Raw genomic sequence first — 26,397 nt, forward strand, 5'->3', positions numbered from 1 at the left:
TGGGCCTTCCCTAAAGCCTGGCATGAGGCACGTGTCTGCTTTGGATCTGAGGCATGTTGGGGTGGAGGGGTAGACGTGGCTGTAACAGTCACAGCAGAATGTTGTGCCCCCAGAAGGGATTCAGTTTGTGAATATTGTCTCCAGTTTGTTATCTGAGTTGCCCGGACGCAGTTATGTGCCCATAACAGTGCTGAGGATGGTGGATGATAATCATCAAAAAGAGATAAAAATGATTACGTAGAAAGTTTTACAATAAGACACGTCAGAGGAGGCTTTTGTCTCTGTTTCCAAATGGACATGCAGGTTGTACAGATGTTGCAATTAATGTATTTTTTTTTAATGGAAATCTGCAGACTTCATTTCCTGCAGTGTGGTTTTGCTTTTTTATTTTGAAACTAGGCCTAAAGACCATAATTCTGAATGTTTTTCTTTTATACTTTAAGTCAAGACTTAAATTTGCTTACAGATGGTTTCTCTGTTGACAAAAGTAAATTTGTGTGTGTTTCATATGTGCAAAATAAAGATGCAAAATAATGTCAAAATGTATCTTAGTGTGACAAAATGAAGGTTGTCAGATTGCTCTGTGATATTCACCAGTGAGAAATAATTTTTGGACAGTTGTTAAATTGTCTCTACTCAGTTTAGCTATTTGATAATGTAGTTTAAGGCAACATCCTGTAGAGTACTTAAGACAATGCATCTCTGCTGCCTGTGGCAAAAATAAACAAAAAGACGTTGTGTTTCTTTGGTGCTTGTGGTAGGAACCTTCTTTTTGGTTTTATTGATTTGATAGAGATAGACATATCAATGAAGAAAAGAAACGTCGGAGAAGTTTTTCCATCAGCCTATTTCTTCTGTGGGAATGAGTTTTTATTTAGTGCATAGATCTCTTTAAACTGGCCTTTTATAGAAACAAATTCAAGAGTATAGACTGCACGAGCAGTTTCTGGGATGTGATAACAGGGCAGAGATTCCTTTGTGCATCCATTTGTTCATTTAACCGTTCAGACCAAGAGATCTGAAACCCAACCCAGTGATGCAGATGTTCAAAGATAGTTTTAGAAAACATATCTAAGAAAGCAACTAGATATACTAATATTTGCTTTATTGCTTCATTTTTACTTGTCACTTTGCTTGCAAAATACGGAATTACAATCCACTTTCTTTCCTTTTTTGAACTGTGACTTGCTGCACTGGAGCTAAGTAGATGCAGTCGAGGGTGAGAAACAGCCACTGCTGTTACAGAATCGGTCAAGGCACTGAAATAGTTCCCAAGAGGTGTCCTGTCTGCTCCCTTGCTGCAGCTCAAAGCCAGTGCTGACGGCTGTTTGTCCAACCCGTTCTGGAAAGCCTGCAGCCTTTCTGAGCTGCTGGTTGTCCTCTCTGGCCTTTCTCCTGCTGCCTGCAACATCTTTCTTGAAGTGCAATGTCTACAAGGTGCAGCAAGCACTTCAGATTTCACCACTGCTTTTTAGAGAGGAAAGCAATTATCTACCTTGCAAGCAACCAGGCAGCATGGTGAGATGGTTGTCTTTGTCAGGAGAAGCCAGTGCTACAGACTCCTCCTCTTCAGCTGGTGGTCCATGGTCCCCAGCTTAAACACAGATCTTTTTTCACTGAACAGAGAACCTCTGCATATTAGTCCAAACTTGTCATTGCTTTGCAATTATTTATGTGTAACATTGTAATACAGCAAAGCTCAGGTCACAGAAGCAATGCATCAGAGAAATGACATAAGTTGTAATGTACCATTTTTTCTGCTCTTTGAGGTTTGTAACAGATGGTTTTAGGGAAGCATAAATAATTCAGATTAATGCAGTAAAGCATTTCTTTGATGCTTTGGTGATATATCAGTGTGTGCCTTCAACCACAGGGAACTGAGGCATTTGAGTTTTTCCTCAGTTCCCAGTGATGGGATAGAACTTCACAAAGATCTTGTGTTAGTTGTGAAAGGCACCAACCCAGGTCCACGTGCTTACACCACATGTATTACGTACATCAATTTTCTCTGTGGAACTATTGTATTTGACTGCTGCATTTATTTATTGCTGAAATTGTGCTGCAAAGCTGGTGACTTAGACTTGGGCGGGCACAGGTGAATTGCTTTGAGACTCCCACAGCTGAAAAGAGAATCAAAATGAGTTGCTTTTTGAGGAGGAGGAGGTTGAGCTTTTACTTCCCTCTGCAAATCTGGGGCTTGCTGAAGACTAGACAGACTAGACTGTCACAACACTCTGGACACCGGCATACAATGGCAAAAGTTGCCTTCTCAGAGTTTCTTGGCAGATTAGGAAAAAGAGTTAGGTTTGCAAATACATTTCACAGGTCTTTCAGGGACTATCTGAAATCTTTACTGAAAGGCTTTGAATCTTTTGAATTGCATTTTTGTGAAAGCAGGATTGCTTTTCCCCATCTGTGAGGCTCGAAGCTGTGTGATTGAAGCAAGAACTGATGAGAAGAGCTGGCTTTCTTTACCCATTGCCTGCCTCGTATCTTTTTTTCAAGGACCCATGCATCATCATAGTAATCATCTTTGTACCAAAAGATAACAGCAGTGACCTGGAGAGTTGATTCTCAATCTTTTATAGCAAGCAACCGATGTCTGGATTAACAGACTAGAGCTTCTAGAGGATGAAGCTGGGTTCTGCAGCTCACTTTCCCATGGTGCTTTTTCTTCTGTCTTTGATGTGGAATAGAAGTTGAGGCAAAGTCATGGGAGGGCCTGTCATTCACTGCGCTGAACTATGGTTCAGAGCATTAGTTCTTTACTTACTGTTTCTCTGCAGGTCATTGGCCTTAAAAATAAAGCCAAGAGTCTTTCCAAGAAGCATGAACTCTTTGTGTGTGCACACACAAGGAGGAAACACTGAAGGCTGAGTAATATTTGAGCACTCGGGAAGCTTTGCTGCTTTGTCTCCCCCAGGGAATGCAAATGCAACTCCAGATCCCCTCCTGTTTCAAAGGATCTTGAGAGCATGATCTGGACATTTAGTTATTGACCTTTATTTGATAAAATGCCAGTGCTTGGATTCTCAGAAGCAAGTAGTATACTGGATGCTGAGTTCAAGAACCCCCCAAAATATTCTTGTAGTGGCCCCAAAACCATGCAAGTCTTCCTGTCTACTTGGCTCATTGTCAGGTGATATTCTCATGTTGTTCATTGGAGACAGGATAAAACAAAATCTCTCTCTAGCCTTAGAATGTTAAGGGGAACAGTCAAAATGAGTTGAAGCCACTTCTGCTTGGTGGGACCACTGGGTCATAGGTTGAACCTCGTGTGGAATGCAACTGCTCAGTCAAGGTTAAAATCAGTAATTTGCACAGTTCTGCTGCTTAATATTGCTGTTGCAGCAGGCTGTGCATAGACATGAACATCAGAAAACACAAATCCAAACATTCGCCAATGTCCGAGTCAGCTTAGGAAGCAGTCAGTGGCCAATAACTATTAGGTCAAAACCTGCAAATCGTGCAGCAGCTAATATATTCAGTTACGGTGTTTGATGCAGTTCATGCATCATGAAATGTGTGTTTGCAAGATAGGAACCTTTGATGGATTAAAGGAGCATTTGGGGTTGATCAGGGTGGAGGTTGGAAGATACAACTTAACCTGATGAATGCAAATATGCCTTAGTTGAGATATTGAAATACAATTTATTACTTTGAAATGTAATTAATGAGGGAGGGCAGAGACAGTGAAGAGTTTTGTGAGGAATATGAGGATGAGAACTGTTTCATCTTTGTTTATATGATCTCATCATAGTTCTTCAGGGCCTCTTTGAAGAAAGACTGGCACTATCCTGGCCATAAGCTGTGTCTCAGAGAGCAATTACAGGCTCTCTGCACATCTGCCGATGTTTTCTAGCACTGTATGTTGATTATATTCTGAAATCTTTGCTGAGATACAGCTGTGCTTAGCATATGTCTGCGGCACTGTCTCCCGCATTGCTCTGGTTACCCCCAAATCTCCTTCCTTTTTATACATTGTGTCTAACCCAATATTTGTGAAGGAAATGTTGCAGCAATGCCTCAAGTGTTACAGATATAATGAGAAAAAGAGAGCCAGAATCCACTGGTTGTTTTAATATACTTGGTATTATATAGGGGGATGCCTAGAAATTATGGACCAAGAACCTCTGCGTGAAGAAAATTCAAACTACTTTTTTTTATGGGGATTGACTGTGAATGCAAACACCTGTGGAGAACACTCAGAAATGAGTTTTCTGTTACCTGATGGTAATAGAAAGGTTTGGGGATGGAAAGGTTTGGGGATGGGAGGTTTGTTGCTACTTACAGCCTGTAGAGCATCTTGCAGGGCTTCGCATCCTTGGAACAGTGGAACGACCCTACAGGGAATTTCAGTGAAAGGCAGTCTGGTTTTGGGATTGCTTTTGAGTTGAACACCGAGCAGCTCAGCACTGTCAGGTCTGGTGCATTTGTGGTCGTAATGCCAGGTGCCCGTGTGGGCTCAGAGCGAGCGTGTCCGCTCAGCGCGCCTCTGTGCTGCTCCCTGCTCCCAGCACCCTCCAGCGCCCATTGGGCATCTTGGAACACCTGCAGTTGGGTTTTGTGGACATGCTCCCAGGTGTGGATGGCAATTCTCATGTGCTCTGGTGGCATATTAGAATTCCAAGATAAACAGGTTAATCACAGAGATAACTGTTTATTCTGGTACTAAATGCGATGAGGGGTTTATAGATATATACTGTTCAATGATGCTACTTAACTCTGAAAAGACACTGTACTGTAAAGTTGAATTTTCTGCTAATTTTGTGGGCAACAGAAGAAAACGTGACAGCTGAGCAGTTCTGTGGAGTCTTGGAGAATAGGGTTAGAAAAACAGTACAGACTTTCGGCTATTGGTTGTAGCTGAACAATTGTAAGATTGTTTGAAGTGGGGATTTCGTGGCTGTTTCTGATCAATGTTGTGTATATCTCAACATTGGTTAAAAGATGTTAAGAGGTTTGATTTTGAGGAAGGGGGGAGGAAAGGGAATAGAGCACAGAAACTTTAGCTGTCACTTCAGAATTTCTATAAACTCACTTAACATTTTCCACGTAATACACTGCTTTGCAGTCCTCATCCTGAACTTCTGTTATATGGGTGTATAAAGAAATACGCAGCTCCGGTATGTGTTCTGCTGCGGTATTTTGGTGATTAGACTGCTGCAGCAGATCTGGACAGTGGACAGTCCTGCCTAGCATCTAACACTTGGCCTAAATAAAACCAAACCAACAAACCGTAGGCACAAACGCTGCCAAATTCTGCCAAAAGGTCCAGTTTGTGTTTCAAAGTTATCTACTATGACACTATACGCAGTGCAGATTCCTTCTCTTGCATTAAAGCAGATATCAGTTCTGCTTGCTGAGGATCTGACTGCAGCTTTTAAAGGGGAGGGAGGGATGCCTAATAAAGAGAAGTATATTTTAGTGCAAATTTAATCTTGAAAAATTTTTGAGATCCACAAATATGTTCTTAAGAACTGATCAACCACTTGGGCTCTTGAATATTCAAGTACAAGGGTTGCCAAATAACAGCACCCAGAAAAAAGCTTTTCATGCCTTACCTGGTTGTCACAACAGAAGTAATAATTTTCCTTTTCTCTACATAAAAGGAGCTCACCAAAAGAAGCTTTTCCAGGCCATGGGTGAGTGGATGCCTACAAGGAGTCAGGTGTTATACTTCTTTCCCATACTGAAATAAAAATACCCAATTATTTTTAAGCATTGACTCTTCTTGTTAGCTACGAAGTTGTGAAAATCCTAAGTCAGCATGGCTTTTGTCAGCCCCGAAGAGCCGTTTTGTTCGGGGAGCTCCTGAGCTGCGGCGGTGGGGCGAGCCCGTAGCCTTTGCCGTTCGTTAACGGTGTCACGCTGCGTTGCCCCAAAGCGTGTAAATACCCGAGACCAGATGCTGCGAATGTGCCCCGTTTCCCTGTCCCCAGGGAAGCCAACGGTGGTACCGGGCTGCCCACGTAGAGCGGCATGACGGGGGATGTTAGGGAAGGACGCGGGTCTTTCCCAGGTGCGTGGTTACACGGGACGTCCCGGCGGAGCGCTGCACCCCCAGCACGGCCTGGGCACCGAGAAACGCCCCAGCTGCGGGGCCGCTGCCGGGCTACCGGTCACCCGGAGAAAGCCATCTGCTGCTGGGTGGCCACCGTGGTGGGGCAGGTGCCCTGCTGCCCGGGGGGAGCAGGATGCCTGTGGCTGGGGCAGGCTGTGGCCTGGGGCACGCACTTACCTGTACCCAGCTGGTGCAGAGCTAGGGTGTGTGGCTGGGTTTGTTTGCAGATAGACTGGGGATGCTGCTGCTGGTTGTAGTAGTGATGTTTGATTGATATCTTGTTTTCTCTTCTCTGAATGCTCTGACAGCCTGGCAGGTAAGGAAGGGCTTGTAAATACCGCAAGAAAGGGACCACAAACACTGCAGATTCACAGATTATTTTGGTTATTCTTCAGCTGTCAGCAGCTCGGCCTAATTTAAATACTGTGACTGTTCCTACTTTGCGTTGTAGAAGTGACATGTACTTCAGCAATGTATGCTACGTGGTGATGTTTGATTAAGATCTGGTTCAGCAAGAAATTAACCCATGTGCAAAGTGAGACATGGAAAGTCTCAGTGACTTCCTCAGCGTTATTTATAGAGATAAAGTGAAGCATGCACATTAGTCTTTGCAAAGTCAGGATTTAAAGATGAAAATTGGTGCCTTATTAGACTAAACTTGGGTTTCTTTGCATATTTCAGCCTTAAAAAAAGGTCGCTTTTGGATCACTCCTGACCCATATCACAAAGATGACAACATACAGATTGGGCGTGAGGTGAAAATCTCCTGCCAGGTGGAAGCCGTCCCCTCTGAAGAGCTTACGTTCAGTTGGTTTAAAAACGGACGTCCCTTGCGAAGCTCCGAAAGGATGGTCATCACACAGACCGACCCTGATGTTTCCCCTGGCACCACAAACCTGGACATCATTGATTTGAAATTCACTGACTTTGGGACATACACGTGTGTTGCGTCTCTGAAGGGAGGTGGGATATCTGATATCAGCATTGATGTTAACATCTCCAGCAGCACAGGTAAGGAGGCTTCCTTTAATACCAGCTTTACTTCTTTGTAGCCAAGCTATGGCTTTCCTTGACTCATGAGAAAAGGAGAGCTGTGTATGCAAAAAACCGTGGGACCATGCGGGCAAGCATGGGGATGGCCCAGCAGGGCCTAGGTCTGAGTTCACCTGGTAAAAGGGCAAAATCCTGAATAAATGGCACATGATGCTGTGTTCCAAAGGAGGCCAGTTAAGCCAGATAGGCCCACTTCTATTCTCAGAAAAGCTGCTAGACCTTAAAAAAAAAAAAAAAAAAAAAAAAGGACTTTGGCATCAAGAGCCATGAATAAGTAGTTCATGGGAATTTACAAGGAGACATAAGATGATGTTACGTTAATCCAACAGGATCCATCCCACGGCTTTCACTGAGCAGCAGGTATGAAGGACGGAGGAAGGAGCTCCTTTCTAAGAGGACACATTGTGTGTCAGTGATTTATGCTATTCTCAACAGGCACAATATCTTAAATTTCTCTTATGTATGTTTTCAGATCAATGACAGAAATGTTGCTCTTTGATGAAGTAAAATAGTACCTATTACTTTGACTGATAATAAGTGTCTTGTTGTGGCTATGGAATAGGAGTACGTAACGCAGTAGTAATTGCCTGCTTTTCTTTATCTCTTTGCTAATAGCTGGTTTATAACCAATAGATTTCTTAGACTTTTCCTTCCAGTAGCTGATTTTAATAGCTGAGGCAATCCATGTTTTTACTGTAATCTTAGCACAGTGGAAGCCCATAGATTTGTATAAAAGCATGTCTTTCAACAGAAGGCATTTTGCATCTGTTATCCAATATTTGTTTTTTATAAAATTGCATTTTTGTTTTGTGTTCAAAACAATGCCTGTATGTCAAAGAAAAATCAATGATCTTTTTTCTCTTACCTTAAAAAAAATCAGTTTCCCTTCAACTGTGCCCTGCTAAAACTTATTACACACACACACACACATATATATATGTAAAATAAACAAGAAAATATTTTTGAATGCGTTTTTTTTTCCTGCTACAACTAGTTACAACCAAAAAATAAAAAAGGATTATTGGTTGTTTCTACAACAAAAACACATTTGTGTTTTCAGAACACTGGCCTGTGTTGTCAGTATTACAGCTGTTATCCAGCCTGTCTTTTATATGAAGTGCTGAGGTGTTCCTCAGATGGTGCTTGCTGTTCACTGGTGAGGTATTCAGTGCATGTAATTTAGATAAGACAACACAGAACAAGCCTAGGAAAACATTTTTATAGTACAGAAAAAATATTCAATAGACATCTTCTGCCCCTTTTTACCAGACTCATTCACATAGATGCTTTGTACTTTTTTGAACTGTCCTGGTTTGGTCTGTCTTGAAGGCTGCCCTGATTTCCTCTGCTTCTGCTGCGGTGGCAGATGGTTTATGCGTGTTTTGCACATGCAGCTTCTTCAAGGGCATGATTGGCTGTGGTCATTTGAGGTGATAAATAAATGCAGGTCAAAACTGTGGTGCACATGTTTAATTTAGATGCTGCCTATTTCGTTCCCAGTAGCCAAGTCTCTAAGTAAACATAAAACTTGTGTGCATGCAGGCTGAGAGGTGGACCTTCAGATACCGGCGCCTGAGCTCCTGCAGCGAATCTTCCGCTGCAGGAGTGTCCTCTCACAGATCTCCCTCGAGCTCTGCATTCCCTCTGATGTGTGTTTCTGGAGCCCTTGCCCACTGCAAGTGTTTCATCAGGAGTATTGTGTGTGATGGGGAGATAAGACTGGATTGACCTTTGGTTCAGCTGGGAGCCTGGGAAGTGAAGCTGGGTCACTTTGTGCTGTTACTAACTTCCCAGTGGTTGAGGTAGGGACCATTTCAGCAAAATGGACCTATGTAGATCCATGAGACTAGATAGGAGGCATCTAAGGGTGCCAGGGGAGCTGACCAGCATTACTACAAGGCTGGGCCATTGCCTTTCAAAGGTCACAATGATCTAAGGAGATCCAGAAAGAACTGGAAAAATATTTTTTTGGCTATCTTCAAAGAAAAAAGAAAAGGGGAGGGGGAGATCATGGAGCATGTTCTTGTAGAAGCCATGTCCATCCACATGAATGACCAGCGGGTGACTGGAGACAGCCAGCGTGGATTTACTGAAAGCAAATTGTGCCTGACCGATATGGTTGCCTCCAATGATGAAAAGACAAGGGAAGAGAAATGAATGCTGTTTACATATTTACTACTTTAGTAAAGCCTTCAACACAGTCTTTGGTAGTATCCTTGGAGCCAAATTGATTGAGTATGGTTTGGAGAGAGGTGGAATGTAAAGTGTGTGGAAAATTGGCTGGACCATTGGGTGCAAAGAGTTGTGGTCATCGGTACAAAGTCGGATCCTGTGTGGGCATAAGTGAACATGCAGACAGCTTTTCTGCAGTTGTCTTTGCTGCATGTGTCACACTGAAACATTATGCATCCTTATATGTGTAACATAAACCTTGAAAGACAGGAGGAAAGTGGGCATTGTATTTAATTTAGTTAGTTATTTTATTATTTACTATTTGTTTTTAATTTGTCTCATCGTTCAGAGGCTTTGGATAGTTTCCTTCTTTTTGCTAAATTTTCTGATAAGTATCAATCAGAAGTATTTATTTTTACTGTTTGGTATCTGCAAAAATGTGTATTGATGTTGCAAAGCTTTGCAGACTTTTAATTAATTTCCGAAATACTACACTAGAGCAATGCAAGGAGCACAGGGAGATGATTTGTGGGGGCTTTTCACTTGTGGCATTACAGGCTGCGACTGTCTGGCCAGGGAGCAGCTCTGCAGAAGGGTGCTGGGTGTCCTTGCTGACAACCAGTGGCATGGGAGCTGCAGAGCATCCTGGCTGGAAAGGAGGTAATGGACCAGCTTTGGGTCCCACTACAGGGAAGACTTCAACAAACTGGGGCCAGTTCAGCAGAGGTCGCCATGATGGTTGGGGCTGGAGCCCTGTGAGGTGAGACGGATGTATGGGGCTCGTCTGACCTGGAGAAAAGGCAGCTTAAGAGGGACCTGGCAGCAGATGTCCCCTGGAGGATGCACAGGAGTCATCAAGGGGACAATGCCAGGCTCTTCGCAGAAACACGTGGGATGAGAGAAGATGAGAGAAAACCAGCATAAGCTGAAAGGAGAGTTTCAGACAGCAGATAAGGAGGAACTTTTCCCCATGAGGGAAAAGCCAGGTTGCTCAGAGGCATTGTGGGGTCTCCATCCTTGGAGTTTTTGGAGCCAGCCTGGATAACACTAGAGCAACCTGACATCAGAGCTGGCCCTGCCTGGAGCACAGGTTGGCCCAGAAACTCCCTAAGGTCCCTTCCATCCTCACTTAGCCTAGGAAGACGTCAGTGGTAGAAATGCTGACCAGCATGTTCACACTCAGGAATAGCCCATCTCTGAGGTTTTAGCTGAAAAAAAACATATACTCCAAACATATTAACACACACCTTACAAACAGCTAAAGAGCTGAGTAGCAGCGAGGTTCATCCTGTGGGACATGCAGAGTTTGGCATGATGGATAGCGGTCGCACGCGAGCGTGACATTACCTTCTTGCTGGGGTGCAATGGACAGTGACGTGTTATGCGCTCATGCATTTCCCGTCTGGCAAAAAGTAACCACTATATTACCCTTACTTGCTGGGAATCATTTGGGAAATTGATGGGATTTATGGGTAGCATCCGGTAGATGGCCGTACCTCTACGCTTTTTGCGGTTTCTGCAGGCAGTGATGAATTATGTGAGCTCTTAAATTCACTGTCCCGTGACACTCAAGTAAAACAGAAAGCGAGGAGAAAACTCAGCATTTGGGATCAGCTTTGCTTAGCCTCTTCAAAGAAATTCTACCTATTTGTATGACTTTGGGTATGACTTCAGTACCAGATGAAGTGGAAGCTGAAATAGTTTCGGTATCCATTTGAAGGTCATTACTGATTCATCAAGATTCATTACCGCGGTGGTAATTATGAACATAAGGCCTAGGCACAAACACATTTTCCAAATGTCAGGACTTGTACTGCTATGCTAAATACCTCACTGTGTGTCTGTTAGCTGATTTCGGGGAGAAAACTCTTTTCCTTGCATCTGCAGGGTTCCTCCTGGGGCTGCAAAACGAGGCAGCAAAGGCTGCGTCACTTGGTCGGGAGGGAGGGAGAGGCAGGTCTTCTCCACCGCGTGTGCTCGCGGCCGGCGGGCCGGGAGCGGGTAGTCAAGGGTCCGAGGGAACGTGCCAGCCTTTGGCATGCTTCACATTCAACTGGTTTAGCAGGAATGTTTTTCCCTTGACGTTTTGTGCTCTTATCAGGAAAGGCATAGATTTATGTCTCGAGTAGCTTTTGTAAATAGACCTGAAGCAATCCCCTGGCACCCCCCCCCCCCGCCGTATCTCAGTAAAGTAGGTCAGCGAACAGTGGAAGTGAAGACTGAGATACTGCAACTTTGCCCTGTAAAAGCCCTGTTGTCCAGAAACCAACCCTGGGCAAACGTTGTGGAAAGGCCGGATGACTCTCCCATATGTGTGCGTGTGGAGGGGACTCTGAGGGCAAGAGAGGTTAAAACAGAAACAAAAAGCAGTAAAATACGCTCGTAGAAACTGGAAAGGAGAGGTGTTCCTAAAGAACGAATGTATATTAGGTCATGCATCCTCCCTACCGTACGGTGGGAGAGCTTCTGTCTTAAATGCATCAGCTACCTATTAAATAATGAATTAATTGAAAGTCCAGGCTGATGTGTTAGAGCATGGGCCCTTGATCTGTTTATGAAGTGTGTGTCCTCTGGTTATCTTGTTCTTCCTTTGATGATACATAAAAGAGATCTTTGCTTTAGCTCTAAATGTTTGTTAAAATCACAGTGCTGTCTCTTTGCATAATGAAAAGAAGAATGCTTTCTGTGAGATAATTAGTGGTTTAATTAAGATATTTGTAAACCTTATGCATTGTCCAGAGTGATCATTTACAGACAGCCTTGAGAAATTATAAGGTATTACAAGAAAATAGACAGACATTTCGTTACGGCACTAAATTGACTATTTCTGCGAGCTGTTATCTGTGAGTTTATCTTTGAAAGGAATAGGAGAACAGAAGGACAGATAAATGCTGGATTTCTCTAAAAAGCTTGTCTTTTATAGTTCTATTTTAGTACTTAATGTGCAGAGATTTTTCTTTTTAATTCTGTCTCTGGGAGCCACTGTCCCGTACCGGAGCGCAGCTGAGGTCGGTTAGCCGAGCTGTTTGGCCCCGTGCGCCGGCAGGGAGGGGGCGAGCGCGGTCCCGGCAGGCTCCCCGGGCCTGGCAGCCCGCTGCCTCCGCAGCCCTGGGCTCCTCCTGGGCGTTCGCCTTCTCCGAGACGCGGCCGTTCGCTGCAGCTCCGTTTTCGGGGAGCCGCGCACGCAGGAGCTCTTTACTCTCTCTCCTCCTGAGAGCAGCAGAGATCAGCTCGTCGTTGCGTGTGGCTCGTGGAGCTCCTCGGCACGACTCCGGAGAGAGCACTGAAAACTAATTTGGCTAATTTGCTGCTGACTGTGTATGTTCTAGGTTTAAAATTTGTGCCGCTTCAGAACTTAACTACAGAGTTGGGTGGTGTTTTAAGGTATAAGAAATACTTTGAGCTAAGTACTAATTTGGAAATTATTCTACTGTCTAAACAGATTTCTTGTGAAAACCTCACCGTGTAACCTGTGATTACTGTTCACATCTTTACCTGCAATTAGAAGTGGTTTGTACCCAAGAAAACTTTGGCTGTGGTGCTTTCTTTTCTCCTTTGCATGCATGCAGGACACTGCCTGAGCAACTGTCCCAGTGAAAAAGAGCATCCTTACAGGTCTCTTGATTTACACTCCGTATGAATAACCAGGTGCTGATTTATGGCGATGAAAGGCTAAAGTAGAAATTTACCATTTCTTGTGATCAGTTGCTTTTCTGGCTAGATCAGCAGTTTCTCTTGGGATCTTTTCCTTTCTCAGCTCTAGAGTGCCTTTCAGCACACACTTCCTCATTTTCCCAAATATTTCTTTTAAAAGAAGTACATTGACTAAATAATCTTGCTCAAATACATTTTGTATACCATCTTGGCTTCCTACGAAAGTAGCTGCCAGAGCTCAAGTCTTTCTGGCTACCTGTCTTACAAAGCTGCTCCATCACATAAGGTCTATGAATCATGAACAGCGATTGAGACCCATGTATCTGGCAGGGGATGCTTAATTTTAGAGATTCAGATCTTCATAAATATCAGAGAGGGAAGATACCCCAAAAACTTCATCTCTATCTCATGTTGATTCTTCAGTATTCAGTGTCTGGGGTGGTTTAAAATTCCTTGAAGCGTGTGGCTTCCAACACTACTACTGGGAGATTCTCTCTGAGTAATCTCCAGTATGCATTATTTCTTGATATGCAGCTCAAACGTTCTTTTGCTTAACTTTATCCTATAATTACTAGTTATTACATTAGATCATTTTAAGCGCTCTGATCACTCTGCTGAAACGGTTGCATCCATCCTCCCCTCAGCATACACCTTCCCTGTTGCTGCTTAGATTGCACAGTTGTTGGCTCAGGGCCATCATGGTCTCCCTTTCTGCCTTTTTAAAGCAGCTGATAAAACACAGAAATGCCAGTAACCCCAACTTCATCTTTGCTATCTGTGATCCCCAATCTCTGCAGAATCCAGCTGTCCTTCTCCATACCTACCTTGACCTTTTGGTCACCATTTCCAAGGTCTCTTTGACCATCTCACACTGGTTGCCTTCTGCCTACTTGAATGATTTCTAAGTAGTGCACATAGAGGTATCCAGGTTCATGCCATAATGATGCATGCTTATGTGATACCTGAAGTTAAGGTTAGAAGCAACATGCACCATGCTATGCTCCCATTCGTGCTCTGCTCCCATTCGTGCTCTGCTCGCAGCTTTTCACAGACCTCCTCAAACCTTTTCATGGCTTTCTCTGGTGAGAAGCAGAGTTCATTAGTCCACACCGAGTTCTGCAGTAAGTAAAGTACTTTCAGTATTCAAACATCGTGTTTAAAACTAGCATGGATGTTCCTTTACTGCTCACTGCGTTGAAGACATGATAATGGAAATGCTTAATATACCTCTAGAAACAGAAGATAAGTAAGTGCAATCTTTTCAGGAACTAATCTAAAAAGGAAGGATAGAGTTAGGATTAAGGCATAAATCTGAGATTTTGACCTGTTTTTTTACTTGCTTCTGCTGTTATCGCTTGTAAACACAAGCAGACTAATTGAGCTATCTGAGCTTTTAAAACGGGGACAGTAACTCTGCCTTCTGAGGATTTCAAAGGTTATTCATAAGGAAAAACTGGTGACTAGATCATGTCTACCTAGAATATACAGTGAATTAATGGGTTAGGCTCATGTGTTTTGGCCCCCTTTTCTCTCTTCCCTCTCTCTCTCTCTTCCCCCCCTCTCTCTCTTCCCATGTTCTCCTATGGATGCAATGATGGCTAGATCGGGGTCCTGTGTAATAACATTATCAGACTGCCTGTTTGCTTAGCCTGATTTCCTGTCTCCAGCAGCAGACAGGCATGTCTGCTTAGGAAACAGCTTCAGAAACAGTCGTCAGGGATGCCTTCTTGCCATCTGACCGTCTGCAAGTCAGGGACTGCTGGGGAGTCGGGGGCTTTAAGAAGCAACAGTTTTCTCAGACCAGTTTATTTAAGACCCAGAGGTGGACATACGTCAACGCTAGCCCTGCTGTGTGTACGCCTCTGCCAAGTCCGAATCATAATAGTATGTATTTTTAAAGTAGAACCTACTTCTGAGTGTAACTGAGGTTTTGTTTTTCAAATGATAACCCCATGCTTTAGAAAACAGATTTTGATGCTAAGAGCATTAACATTTTTTTAAGCCATTTGCTGCATGAATAAGCTAATGCTTGTTGTTTCAGATATAGGTTATAGCTAATTTATTATTCTGTACAAGCGCTAACAGACTTGACCTTTATTTGCGGCGGGCTCTGTTGCTGGTGCCGCAGGAGACATGCTGCTGCCTCGCCCAGGACGGCCGAGTCCCTCCGAGGCTCCGCTTGTGCCGCAGCAGCACCTGCCGGGAGTGCGAGGCGGGGATGGCTGCCAGCACCCTGCCCGCGCAGGTAGCAGCACCCAGCTCTCGCACCCCTGCTCGTGCACGCCTACTCACTGGACCCTCTTCTGCAGTAAGCCTGGCTGCCCTGGCATTGCTCCATGGTGCGAGCCTCTCCCTGTGTCTTAGGTCATCATCAGGGAAGAAAGATCAAATGGATATTTTCTCAAATTCTATCGCTTGCTCTCTCTCCTTCTTTTTTTTTTTTTTTCCTTTTCCTTATTCCATTAACAAGAATATTAATAAATGTGATAAGCCCTAATAATGTATAGGTTGGCTTGCAACATGACAGATATTGGTTGTGTTGCAAAATGCCACAGGAGAAGATGAGTCGGGTTATTTTAAGGTATCTTTCCATCTCAGATACTGATACGACCTATCTTATCATTCTGCCTGCAGACTGTGGTCTGTGGTACTTATCTCGGCAGTGTGTAGTTTTGGTGGTACTGCTATCTCTATTTTTCAGAAAGGAAACAGAGTGATATGGCGGGTAAGTGACCTGCTCACAGTTGCAGAGGACTGTAGTTGCATGCATCTGTTTTTCAAAGCCCTATGTCTTTCCTCTCAAAGCTACATATGACCGTGGGAATCAGCACCTAGTTTTTCCAAGGTTCTTCCTCATATGAATCACAGTTTGCTCTGAGTATCCTAATTTCTGAATTTAACCTGCTTCTAACTGTGAGATCACGTTGTTAGCTTTGGTGTTCTTGCACTTTTAGAGCTCATGTCTGGTGCCTTTCCACGCAGTCTAGCTGTCTCAAGTTTTCCTGAGTCCTCGGTTCCACAGATGCATCTTCCTGGGCAACATGTGCTACGTGACCGTACTTGAGCAGGGGAATGGATTAGATGGTCTCAAGAGGTCCCTTCCAACCTCAACCATTCTGTGATTCTGTAATCTCTGCCCTCCTTCCTCTGTAGTTCCACCTCATGGGTGTGCTCAATGGACCTCATCCATTTACTCCTGCTAGGTGACTGTGGCAAGCTTAGTGAAGGAATTTCTTAAGTCAGAGAACATTGTCAGTATCTGGAGAAAACTAGCCATCCTCACCTCAATTTATTTGTATCGTATCCCCATTTCAAGTGCTGGTCATGCTTGTTTCCTCAAGTAGGAGTGTGATCTTGCATCAAGTGGCACTTGTGGCATGTTGTGCTGGCTCATGCCAGGGTCCTTCTGAGGAGCAGGTGAAGGGCTGGATAAATGCCTCATAGATGTATATTCTTTAAAACACTTGTTCTCCTTTCCTCTGCCCTTTTTGTAGAATCTAGCTGTAAGCAGCCTTACTGGACTTGTTGATTGATTTATGAGGCTGATCATGAAACATTTCTTTTGCCTTCAAGAGGCATGGCCAGTAGAAGAGCTGCTCTGGAAGTATTGCAGAGGAGATGTGTAGTTTTGGGAAAAAGGTGGGATTTTGTCAAAAGCCAGGGTCCTTCCCCTCCCTTCCTCCATTCACACCAAACCTATGTGCTATTCTTCGGAAAGTCCCCCAGGACTAAGGCAGAACTGGCCAAAGCAGGTGAGACAACGCTTCCAGGCGGCTGATGGGTGTCTGCTGCAGGGTGCTTGGGCCACATAACCAGCAATGACTGATGCCACTGACAGCTCCCACACCTGCACCTCCCTCTTACCCCTGAGGAGCAGCTTCCCCCACTTTGGAAAGCTTTCCTTTCGGTCTTTCCTCTGCAAGGCCTCTCCTCCACTTCCAACCTCTTTTCCTTGTGGCAAAGGCAGCACATTGCAGGAGAGGCACAACAGCATCACTTCTGAGATCGAATCCTCCTTCTCTGACTGCAAAGTGCATCACTTACTGCCGGTGGGACCTGGAGCCTCAGGTCTGTCCCCGTAGCCTCTGTCCCGGCAGGCAGCACCTCAGAATGCCCGTGCCTGGCTCCTCCACCTCTAGAAACCAATTTCTAAGGACAGGCTGTGTCTGCACTGGGTGGAGCAGGAAGGTTTATCTCTGAAGAAGTGGCATGAAAAGCACGGAGATAAGCAGACACACACGACCAGGCAACCTGCGCTGCAGCTCACCAAAGCATATACGCAATATTCATATTCCTGGCAAAGATTAAAAAAAAAAAAAAAAAAAAAAAAAAAAAACTCGTGAAAATCTACTAGTAACTTCAAGATGAAGTAACCCTAGTCCAAGGTGGGAGAGCGCGGGATGGTAATACTGCTAAAGCAGATCGTTTTTAAAACAAAACGGGGGCTCTCCAAGTGATGTAGGGCAGAAGACCCAAGGCACAGCAACAACTAGAGGGAAGGCAGTGTTTAGCATGTGGCACACTCTATCCGTGCTGACCAGATCTCCGAGTAGAGCACTGGCGTGAATGCAGATCGGTCTGTTCCCTGTCTGCACCCTCCGTGTTGCAGCGAAGCAAGCGTTTGCGGAGCAAAGGCCTAGAGACCACAGCTTCGGAGGTGGCGCTTGCGTCTGCGTTGTGCTAAAGGAGAAGTTAAAAAGATTGGCTGTAAAGCCAATGTGGGTATGATGAGAGGGAGCAATAACTGAACGTGGCGAAAGTGTTCCCGTCGGGACCGCGGAGCTTGTGGTGCTTTGTAATTATCAAATGTTCCGGTCCGATCAAGGCCCTTGTGCAGCGGCATCTCCTCGGTGGGGACAAATTGCTCTCCCGGCTGCCTGGGACTGGTGATGCGAAGAGCCCGCGGTGTCGGCTGCACAGTGTCTCTCTTGCGAGGCAGCAGGAGCGATGGGGCACCGTGCGTGGTGACCACCCCCTGCCTGCCCAGTTGCAGGAGTCCTGCTTAAAGGGGTTGTCTAACTCCTGTTGGAAACAGTTGTTTGCATGCTTCTTACAGATCCATTCACCTACATTTCTATGAAAAAATACCATTTTAGTAGACCTTCTGTGGCAGAAACACGCTAACTGCGTTTTGCTTTCAGTTTATGAATTTTGAGCTGATTTGTGAATTGGCATTCTTCCTTGGTGCATGGCTCTTGTGAGCTTGACAAAATTGACAGCCAGTCTGTTATGTATATATATATATATAAAAAAAGATTTTAGTGCCAAATATACATAAAAAGGAAAGCGATAACTTCTGGTAATAAAGTGCTTGCCGTGACCAGTGGTCGAATGAGCTGCTGTGCAATGGGGGACCATATCAGTGCTTCAGATGCTCACAGCGAGGCAAGCAAGTTTCATAGCTGCGGCTATTAAATCTTATTTTAACCACTTCACGCAGCTGAGCACTTTATCTCATAAATATAGCGGCATTGCATAGTTTCGTGATACGTGTAATCCATGTACATTGCTCTGTGGATATAAATTATTTCTTGATATATAATTATGACCTAACAAGCAAGAAAGCCACTTGACATTTCTGGAACATTAATTATTGAACTGTCTCTTTTTTCTCCTTCGCAATGGGAAGTGCCACCCAATTTGACTGTTCCTCAGGAAAAGTCGCCGCTGGTCACCCGGGAGGGAGACACGATCGAACTGCAGTGCCAGGTGACGGGGAAGCCCAAGCCTATCATCCTGTGGTCCCGAGCCGACAAGGAGGTCGCGATGCCGGACGGAGCGATGCAGACGGAGAGCTACGACGGGATCCTGAGGATCGTGAATGTGTCCAGGGAGATGACGGGAACGTACAGGTGCCAGACCAGCCAGTACAATGGTTTTAACGTGAAGCCCAGAGAAGCCTTGGTGCAGCTCATTGTACAGTGTAAGTAGTACCTGGTTTCCTTTTTTTGTCGGAAAAAAGAAGTTGATTTGTTTCCCTTCTAAATACACAGCAGCAAGAGTCTTACAGTTGTTACGTTTTTGATGCTGTGTTTTTTGGCTCTCTGAATTCCCTGAATTCATGATTTTAATGTAAATATAGAAGTAAAAATGACATAGGAGCCCCATTTACATTAAAAAAGTATGAGGCAATCATTATTTTTGCAGTGCCTGGCTCTAAATTTTTAGACATGGGAACAAGTACAGGAGGTAGGAGGACGTAGTTCTATAAATATGAATCTGATGCTGATCTCATTTGTTGATACTGTGTAAACAAAATGAAAAAAATGAGAGCAGGACCTGCTCCATCTTAGCTGATCTGTGTACAGATCTATAAAGAGGTCTGTTCTGATTCTGAAAAGGAGCTGTCAGCCTCAGGAATAGGAAGGGAAAAGTAAGGGGAAGTCAATTATTTTGGAAATGCTCAGCTGTTGTGATAGGAAAATGAAGTCTGGTTTGCTGTGGCTTGGGGGGAACAAGGAGCCATTCTTTGTTGTGCAGCTGATAAAGATGCTCACGAGGTGACTCAGATGTGCCTGTTGGAGTGGCAGTAGTTATTTTCACTTTTAGAAAAGTGACTTATGCAGCACCATTGATTGCAGTTTCAGATCTCCAATCAGCTTGTTGTGGGCAATTTGCTTTTTAAGCATTCTGTGTTCAATCCAGCTGACCTCTTTGGAGACCTCCAGGGATGAGATACTGCAATATACACAGTTATTATTGATAATCAGTTGGTTTGGGTTTTTTTGAGGTGTGTTGTATAACAAATTATTTATGCACTTGATTACATGGTGTGGCAGCACGTTCATCAGAGCTGCTTGCGGTGTCTTTCATTAGCAAAGACGTGCAGTAAGGCTCTGGCGCTGCTTTTTAGCAGCGCGTGCGTGTGTCCCAGGTGAGCGGTTACGCGCGTTGACGACGCCTGGAGGCTCCTGGGCAGCCCCAAGCTAGCAGGACAGCCCTTAGGTGAGCTGGAGCCTCTTGTGCGGTCATCTCCCAGAGCCGTTAGGGTTCATCCGTGGTGGAACTGGCTTCGTCCCTTGTCGCTGGCTCCCTCTGTAGAGATCCCGGCAGTGGGTTGCATCTTGCCCTGTGGAGGTGTCTCCTCCTCTGCTGATTTTAAACGGGCTGCGGGGCGCTTGGGCTGGTAGGGCAGACTAACTCTGGTACAAATGGGCTGGACTAGCCTGCAGAAGGGCAGGACTAGGTCTGCTTTAACTCAGAGTTGAGGTAGCACTGTGGAGTCCTGTTTTTATTTGCTGTAATAACCACAAAACGTTGATGGACCAATTTTCACTCGTGTCACTATTGCTAGGGTCATGGTTATTCTGATGATTGCTCTTGCACTTGTTATTGCTGGGACTACTTCTAATGGCACGCCGTTTCTCCCCACCTATAACAAGCAGTCATGATTACAGGTGTTTAATTTTAGCTGCACAGGAAAGGTCGTTTATGCAAGGTAGATTTAAGGGAAAGGTAGCTAGAAAAAGACCCAGGGGCAAAAGGCAGGCTGCGTGGGTAGGCGCCCAAGGCTGCCGAGCAGAGGGATACGCCGGGGCAGAGCCGCGTGGCGGCACGAGCAGCGAGCGGGAGCGGAGGAGGATGCAGAGGAGAGCAGCGCAGCCCCGCCGCAGGGTTTCGGTCACCACAGCTTGTCACATGTGTGCGCGGGGACCCGGGTACGCGGTGTTTGTGACTACCGCAGCCTTGCCGTTCATCACAGACACGAAAAACACGAGGAAAGATTACCAAATGCCCTCCCTACGGCTGTAAATTGAAGAAAATCGGGTTGTGAAAGCTTTGGGGACGCTTGGCACCCCGCTGCTCTTTGGGACGCCGGGTTCTTGCACTTCAGTGGCGCAGCAGCAGTGTGTCATGTAGAAATTGTCTTTGTTTGAAGTCTGCAGGTCCTCGGAGAGCAGCAGCGATGGGTGGGAAAGGTGATAATGTGCAAGACTGTCAGAGCACTCCGGCTGGAGCTTGGCCTCGGCAGTGGCTGCAGGCCGCGACAGTGTTGGATGGCGGAGGGGAGAACAAATAATAAACTCAGTAACAGCAGGTTCACCAAGTCCCCTGTAAGACTGCGAACAAGAACCAATATGCAAACAGCGTGGCAGTGGTTCTCGTGAGTAAGGAGGGAAGAAGAAAGTGGCTTGTTTTCCCTTTTCTGATTTACTGTGAGAACTGTAAGTTTTTTTTTTGTTGTTGTTCTCCAGCCACTTGGATCTTCCATCTTAGCCATTTAGTTTATATTCGCTTTTTGTTAGAATACATAATCTTTCCCATTTGTCATGCAGAGTCCAACATAATTGCCAATCGCATCCTGGTTGTGGTTGCTTGTGATGATATGTGGATGAGGGAGCATTCTTCAAGTAATCTGGCTCGTGCACAAATATGCTTGTGGAAGATGGTCTATAGAAAGTGAGAGCTCCAGTAGGAATCCTCTGAAGGCAAATCCACTCAAGCAGATATAAGGAACAAGGACAAGCAGGTTGTCCTGTTCCCATTGCCTCCCTTCTTCTCCCTCTTTGACAGATCAATTTTAAGATTTTCTTGTCTTATTTCTTGGGAGCATTCCAAACCCAAGTGAGCCCTGTTTCACATATTTTTAGACAACAAAATAAATTTTAACCTTGCTTTTCCTTATGAAGTCCTCAGAAGCTAGGAGATACTGGAAGGGCAAACACTCAGAAGCACGCTTAATATTGCTCTAGTGAACATCTGTGGTGTCCTCCATACTTTACCCTGGAACACTAAATTTCAAGTCTCTGGAAGTTATAGAAACTCTTCCATTTATCCAATGAGCTAACATATCATTTATTCCCATCCCCATTTCAATGTTTTTAAACAGACGATGCTTTTTTCTACAATTAAGTGGTAAATGTTTTGGAGATAGATGGCTGAATCTGGGGCTTGGAGGGTGTTGGGACGTTGCGTAGACTTCCCACAAACCCTTCTTAGGCTCTAAACCCAGTGGGTTAACTCCTACCAATTCCCATGGATGTTGTTGACTGAAAGCATCAGGTAGTTGGGGGTGGATTCCTTGGATTGCTATCATTCCACTGTAATCTTGAAGGAAAGAGCTGTGGATGTAGGTATAGATATTTTAAGTACTGCATTGTATGCAGCAGTTCATTATTCTGAAAGAGATCAGAGACACGACTTGAAAATGGTTATAATAAGCAGGAATATAATGGGTATTTACAGGAGCTTTTTCTTTAATCTGTCCTTGTTCAGATTTCTGCTCACTTTATTCAGATACTAGCAAGTGACAATTTGAAGATAAATGGACAAAGCGGGTATTATGTAACGCTTTGATTATTTTTCTTATGGAAGAAGAGGATGTGTGTTCCCATTGACTTTGGTGTTGTTTTGTAACCGGCATAGCATTTCTTTAGTTGTTATAAAAATCATTTCTTTGAGTAACTTTGTAATATTTACGTTAGACGCTTCTGTAAGTCATAAACAGTGATAGATATTTAATGAAACACTTTGATTTATGTAATAACTCATTGATTTCACTTTTGATATGGTATGCGGGTGTGTGAGCAGATGTTGAGCTGGCTCTGCAATACTGTTTTCTAGGGTGTAAGAAGAATTTCTGTTTGTGGGAGGACTTTCTGCCTCACCAAAGCAGTGTGTTATCTTCTTCTGCTTCACAGTGTGAATCTAGTTGCGGAGTTAATGCTGTAGGTCACGTCCTTCAGTTCAAGCTGCAAAGACTTTCAGTGTTACCTATTTACCATCAAATTCTAATATAAAATTCTAACGGAAAAGTGCAAAGCTATCATTTTCCGGGCAACCAGAAACGAAAGCAGGCTCTTAGCAGCCTTAGGCAGGTGCATGGGTGCAAAGGCACTCGGGATCGGGCCGCTCGGGGCGCGGGGACAGGCGCTGCGTCCTGAAGCGCTCGCTCGGCGGCCCGGGGCAGCAGCGGCGGTGCTCCTTTCGTCGGGTAACCCAGCAGGCGTTATCTGGGACCTCCTTCGTCGCCGTCTCCCCGATTGCTGGTGAGAGTCCCATGGGAAGATAGGAAATACCTGATTTGATCGAGAAGTCTCGTGTCCTTCAGTTCTTTGTCTTCTTATCCCATGCTGTTTTCTCACGGGGGTATTGGAGCTCACCACCAGCCATGGGGTTTACTGACTCTGATCTTGATGCTTGGTAGATTTGATGAGCCCCTTGGCCACTTTCCCTTGTGCAAATTTTGGTTGATAAAAGCTAAAATCAATAAACGAAAGCGTGCTGTTGGCACAGAGGCTGTAACCCAGCAATAGCCTAAACGCCCCGCTTTGACTCCTGCTCGGCAGATAAAAACGCCAGCAGGTACGATGTAATCAAAGGTTTACAGCGTGCACCTTAGCAAGCGACGAGGGCGGTAAGGACAGAACCATTTTTCACGACAGACGTTGCTGCGTCTTGGGCTCGCATTTTATATGCTGTGATTTGACTTTGGTGCTACATAAAATATTATTTATAATATAAACTGTTTTCCAAATGCGTTGGTCTCCAAGTACTTGTAAAGCCTCTTAAAACATCCAATATATTTTGCGGTAACCCAGTGACAGAACAAGCGAACGGATTGTGATACGTTGAATTTTCCTTTCAGGTTGAGTTCAAGCTTATGTATGTCATTCTTGCTCTGTAATAAATTATAAACAGCTAATGAAATCATACTGAACTGGAGCATTCCTTTGGGATTATATCTGAAATAGAACAGAGCTAATTAGTAAGAAGTATGAGGCTGAATTATGATCTCAGATGCATCACTGCAAATCTGGAGTGAATCAGTGGGGCATAAAAATTAGTTGTTCTGGTTTCACGTCATCATGAGAGAGTCCAGAACTGGGTCCTCTCTGTTTGGATTCTGGACAATTATTTGCAGCAGAAGACGGAGGTAAAATGTTCCTTTATGTTTTGGATAGGTAATTTGGCAACTCAGAAATGTTACCAGATCTAATCTGTGACTGTCTAAATATATGCCTAATGAAATATTTTTACATCAATATTATATATTATACTAGTAGTGAAATAAAAAACTGTTGTGAAAGGAAAAAGGAATAAGGTGTTCTCCACCCATTGAAAACAGAACAAGAAAAAAATGAGCTTAAACCTCATCGGGAGACTTGGAAAGTCAGGAAGGGCGACGTGAGAAACTTTAGCACAGGTGGGTTGGTTAATCACTGTGATGAACTGCCAGGAGACTTACGGAGTTGGAGTTTCTTCGACCTGGGATGGAGAAAGCCCTGCCAGGAGCAGGGATGGGCAGGACGGGCAGCGCGGCAGGAGAGCCACAGCGGAGCAAACCCTCTGCTTCGGTGGTGTTTGCAGCGAGTTAGGACCCCCCCCCCCCAAAAAAAAGGAGTGTTTCCAAGGGCTGCAACGCAGCTCGTTACTTTGCAAGTGTTTTGCACTGGTTTGAGTTTTGGTGTTTTGCTGGTTGAGCCAGATGAGTTAGCCACTGTTTCGTGAACTGGAATCACGATTGCAAACAAGAACTCTCAGGGAATTCAAACCTTAGATTTTCAGATCTGCTAATAAAATTTTAACTATGAAAATGTATTTTAAAAGGTGTTGTCAGAGAATCCCTGCAGGTGAGAAAAGTAACTGAACGGGGGAAATGTTGCCTTCGTTTTTAAATAACGATTGAAGTCAAGCTTTTAAGCTGGTTGAAATGATAAAGGAGATCAGTATCTTCCATTTTATATTCATACTAGGTACCTCGCATAATGGTTGAAGATTTGGAAGGCAAAACGTGATTAATATTCAGGACAGCTGTTACATAACCTGATCCCTTCCCAGACTGTTTGCCTTATTGCTTTCTGAACTCTTGCTTTTTAGGTTGCTGGCCAGTATTTATTCTCCACATGTAGCATTTGGTTTTGGAGTTGGTTTGGATTTAGGCCATTTGTGGTGGGACAGAAAGCAGGGTAAAAGAGGGGTAGGATGGAGCCATGCTATGTTGATGTTTCTGTGTCATTTTTCTTGTCCTTTTTTGAGTATGGAAATCACTAAATGACCTTGACAACATTAAAATACATGTTGGTCCCATTTGTCTTCATCACATCAGTTTGCTTATGGCAGTTGCTTTCTCCATCCTGGAATGAGAATGTGTGTTGGAGAAACTCTGAACCCTTCAGTTGCAATTTTTTCCCTGTATTTTCCAGGGTTTTTTTCTGATAGGGGACAGATACAGTTAACAGCCACACACTGCCTCTGTGAGCTTAAGGCTTCAGCCTTGCCCTTGGCAATGTATATTTAGGCAATCCTGACAGTGTTACCCACTGTCCTTGCGTTCAACCTCTGGGTAATTTCCAGATCCTTGGTTCCTAGATGGGGAATTTCCCATAATGATCTCTCAGTGCTGTTACTTAAAACAACAGTTCAAAAAATCTTCTCAAAAATCCTCAGAGAAAGATCCTGGTGAACAATTTCAGCACGGTGAATAAACAATTATGACTTTGTATGTAATTTATCTGAACATAGCAAGGGAGGAAGAATATATGGAAATAATTGACGGCTTGATCAGCAAAGCAAAATACTGGGAGCTTTCTGACATTTAGCAAGGTCAAAAGTAATGTGTGTCTAGTGACCTGTAGAGGTAATGAATATGCAGACATTGGCAACATGGAAAATTGTAAATGCGAATGAGATCATTTGAATTTTTTCTTATTTAGTTTTAAAACTGTGGTCACAGAAAGAACCTCCTGAGATGTATTTTTTTCCTGTCAGAAATTCCAAAAGATGGTGCAGCAGTGAGCAGCTAGAACCTGAAGCTATACACTGGTATTATTGGAAAAAACTGAATTATTTATACCAGTTGCTTTTTGAGAATTGATCTACAGAAGATATATGACATAACTGTTTATGTCACTGTCTGAGGAGCAAAACAACAAAAATGCTACTGAAAAAAAAGTTAAGTTTGGGGGTATTTTGTGTTTAAGAAATGAGAATGAGAAGAGAAATGGAAGTAGATGTGAATGTTTCATGTATATATTTGAAGTATGTAGGGGTGCTGGTTTCATAGTGCCCATGAAGATGCAATGAAGCTGGAGCTTCCTCCCGAGCCCTGCAGTGGTGAGATTAGTGGAGATCCTGGGGCTTTCCACAAAGCAGAGGGGAGAAATGAGTTAATCCAAAGGCTGGGGATGTTCAGGGAGTGCTCCTGGGGCCACCAGCTGAAATGTGAGTCCTGGGAAATAAAGTCTGGGGACATATTTGGTTTGGGAAGACTGGAGCTCAGGAGCAATTAAACACCGTGGTGGTGATGCACGTGCAACCTCGGCCTCGGGAGCCTTTAATCCACAGGCTGGGGGATGCTGGGTGGGTCTCAGGGACGTGTCTCTCTGCTCGTCCTATTTTTCCAGTCTTCCCTAAATGTTTGCTGCTGACCAGCAACGGAGGAGAAGAGCAGCCCAAGGGCATTTCTGCTTTAATCTCGCCTCAGGCTTTATCCTGGCTTTGCATTCTGAGCT

General features: G+C 44.3%; 1 protein-coding gene across 2 annotated transcripts in view; it reads left to right on the forward strand.

Annotated features, from left to right (window-relative positions):
- The window catches only part of MDGA2 (MAM domain containing glycosylphosphatidylinositol anchor 2), a 349,837-nt gene that overhangs the window by 228,737 nt on the left and 94,703 nt on the right, over nt 1-26,397 (forward strand). For both annotated transcript variants that reach the window (XR_009958631.1, XM_062577836.1), the window contains exons 7-8: nt 6,746-7,075; nt 18,573-18,866. Coding sequence is in view for 1 of the 2 variants with exons in the window: in XM_062577836.1 (XP_062433820.1) it covers nt 6,746-7,075; nt 18,573-18,866 (624 nt within the window). In the remaining variant the exon portion in view is untranslated. The remainder of the gene's footprint in view (nt 1-6,745; nt 7,076-18,572; nt 18,867-26,397) is intronic.

Source organism: Rhea pennata, chromosome 5 (assembly GCF_028389875.1).
Source record: "Rhea pennata isolate bPtePen1 chromosome 5, bPtePen1.pri, whole genome shotgun sequence".
In the NCBI taxonomy this organism is placed as follows: Eukaryota; Metazoa; Chordata; class Aves; order Rheiformes; family Rheidae; genus Rhea; species Rhea pennata.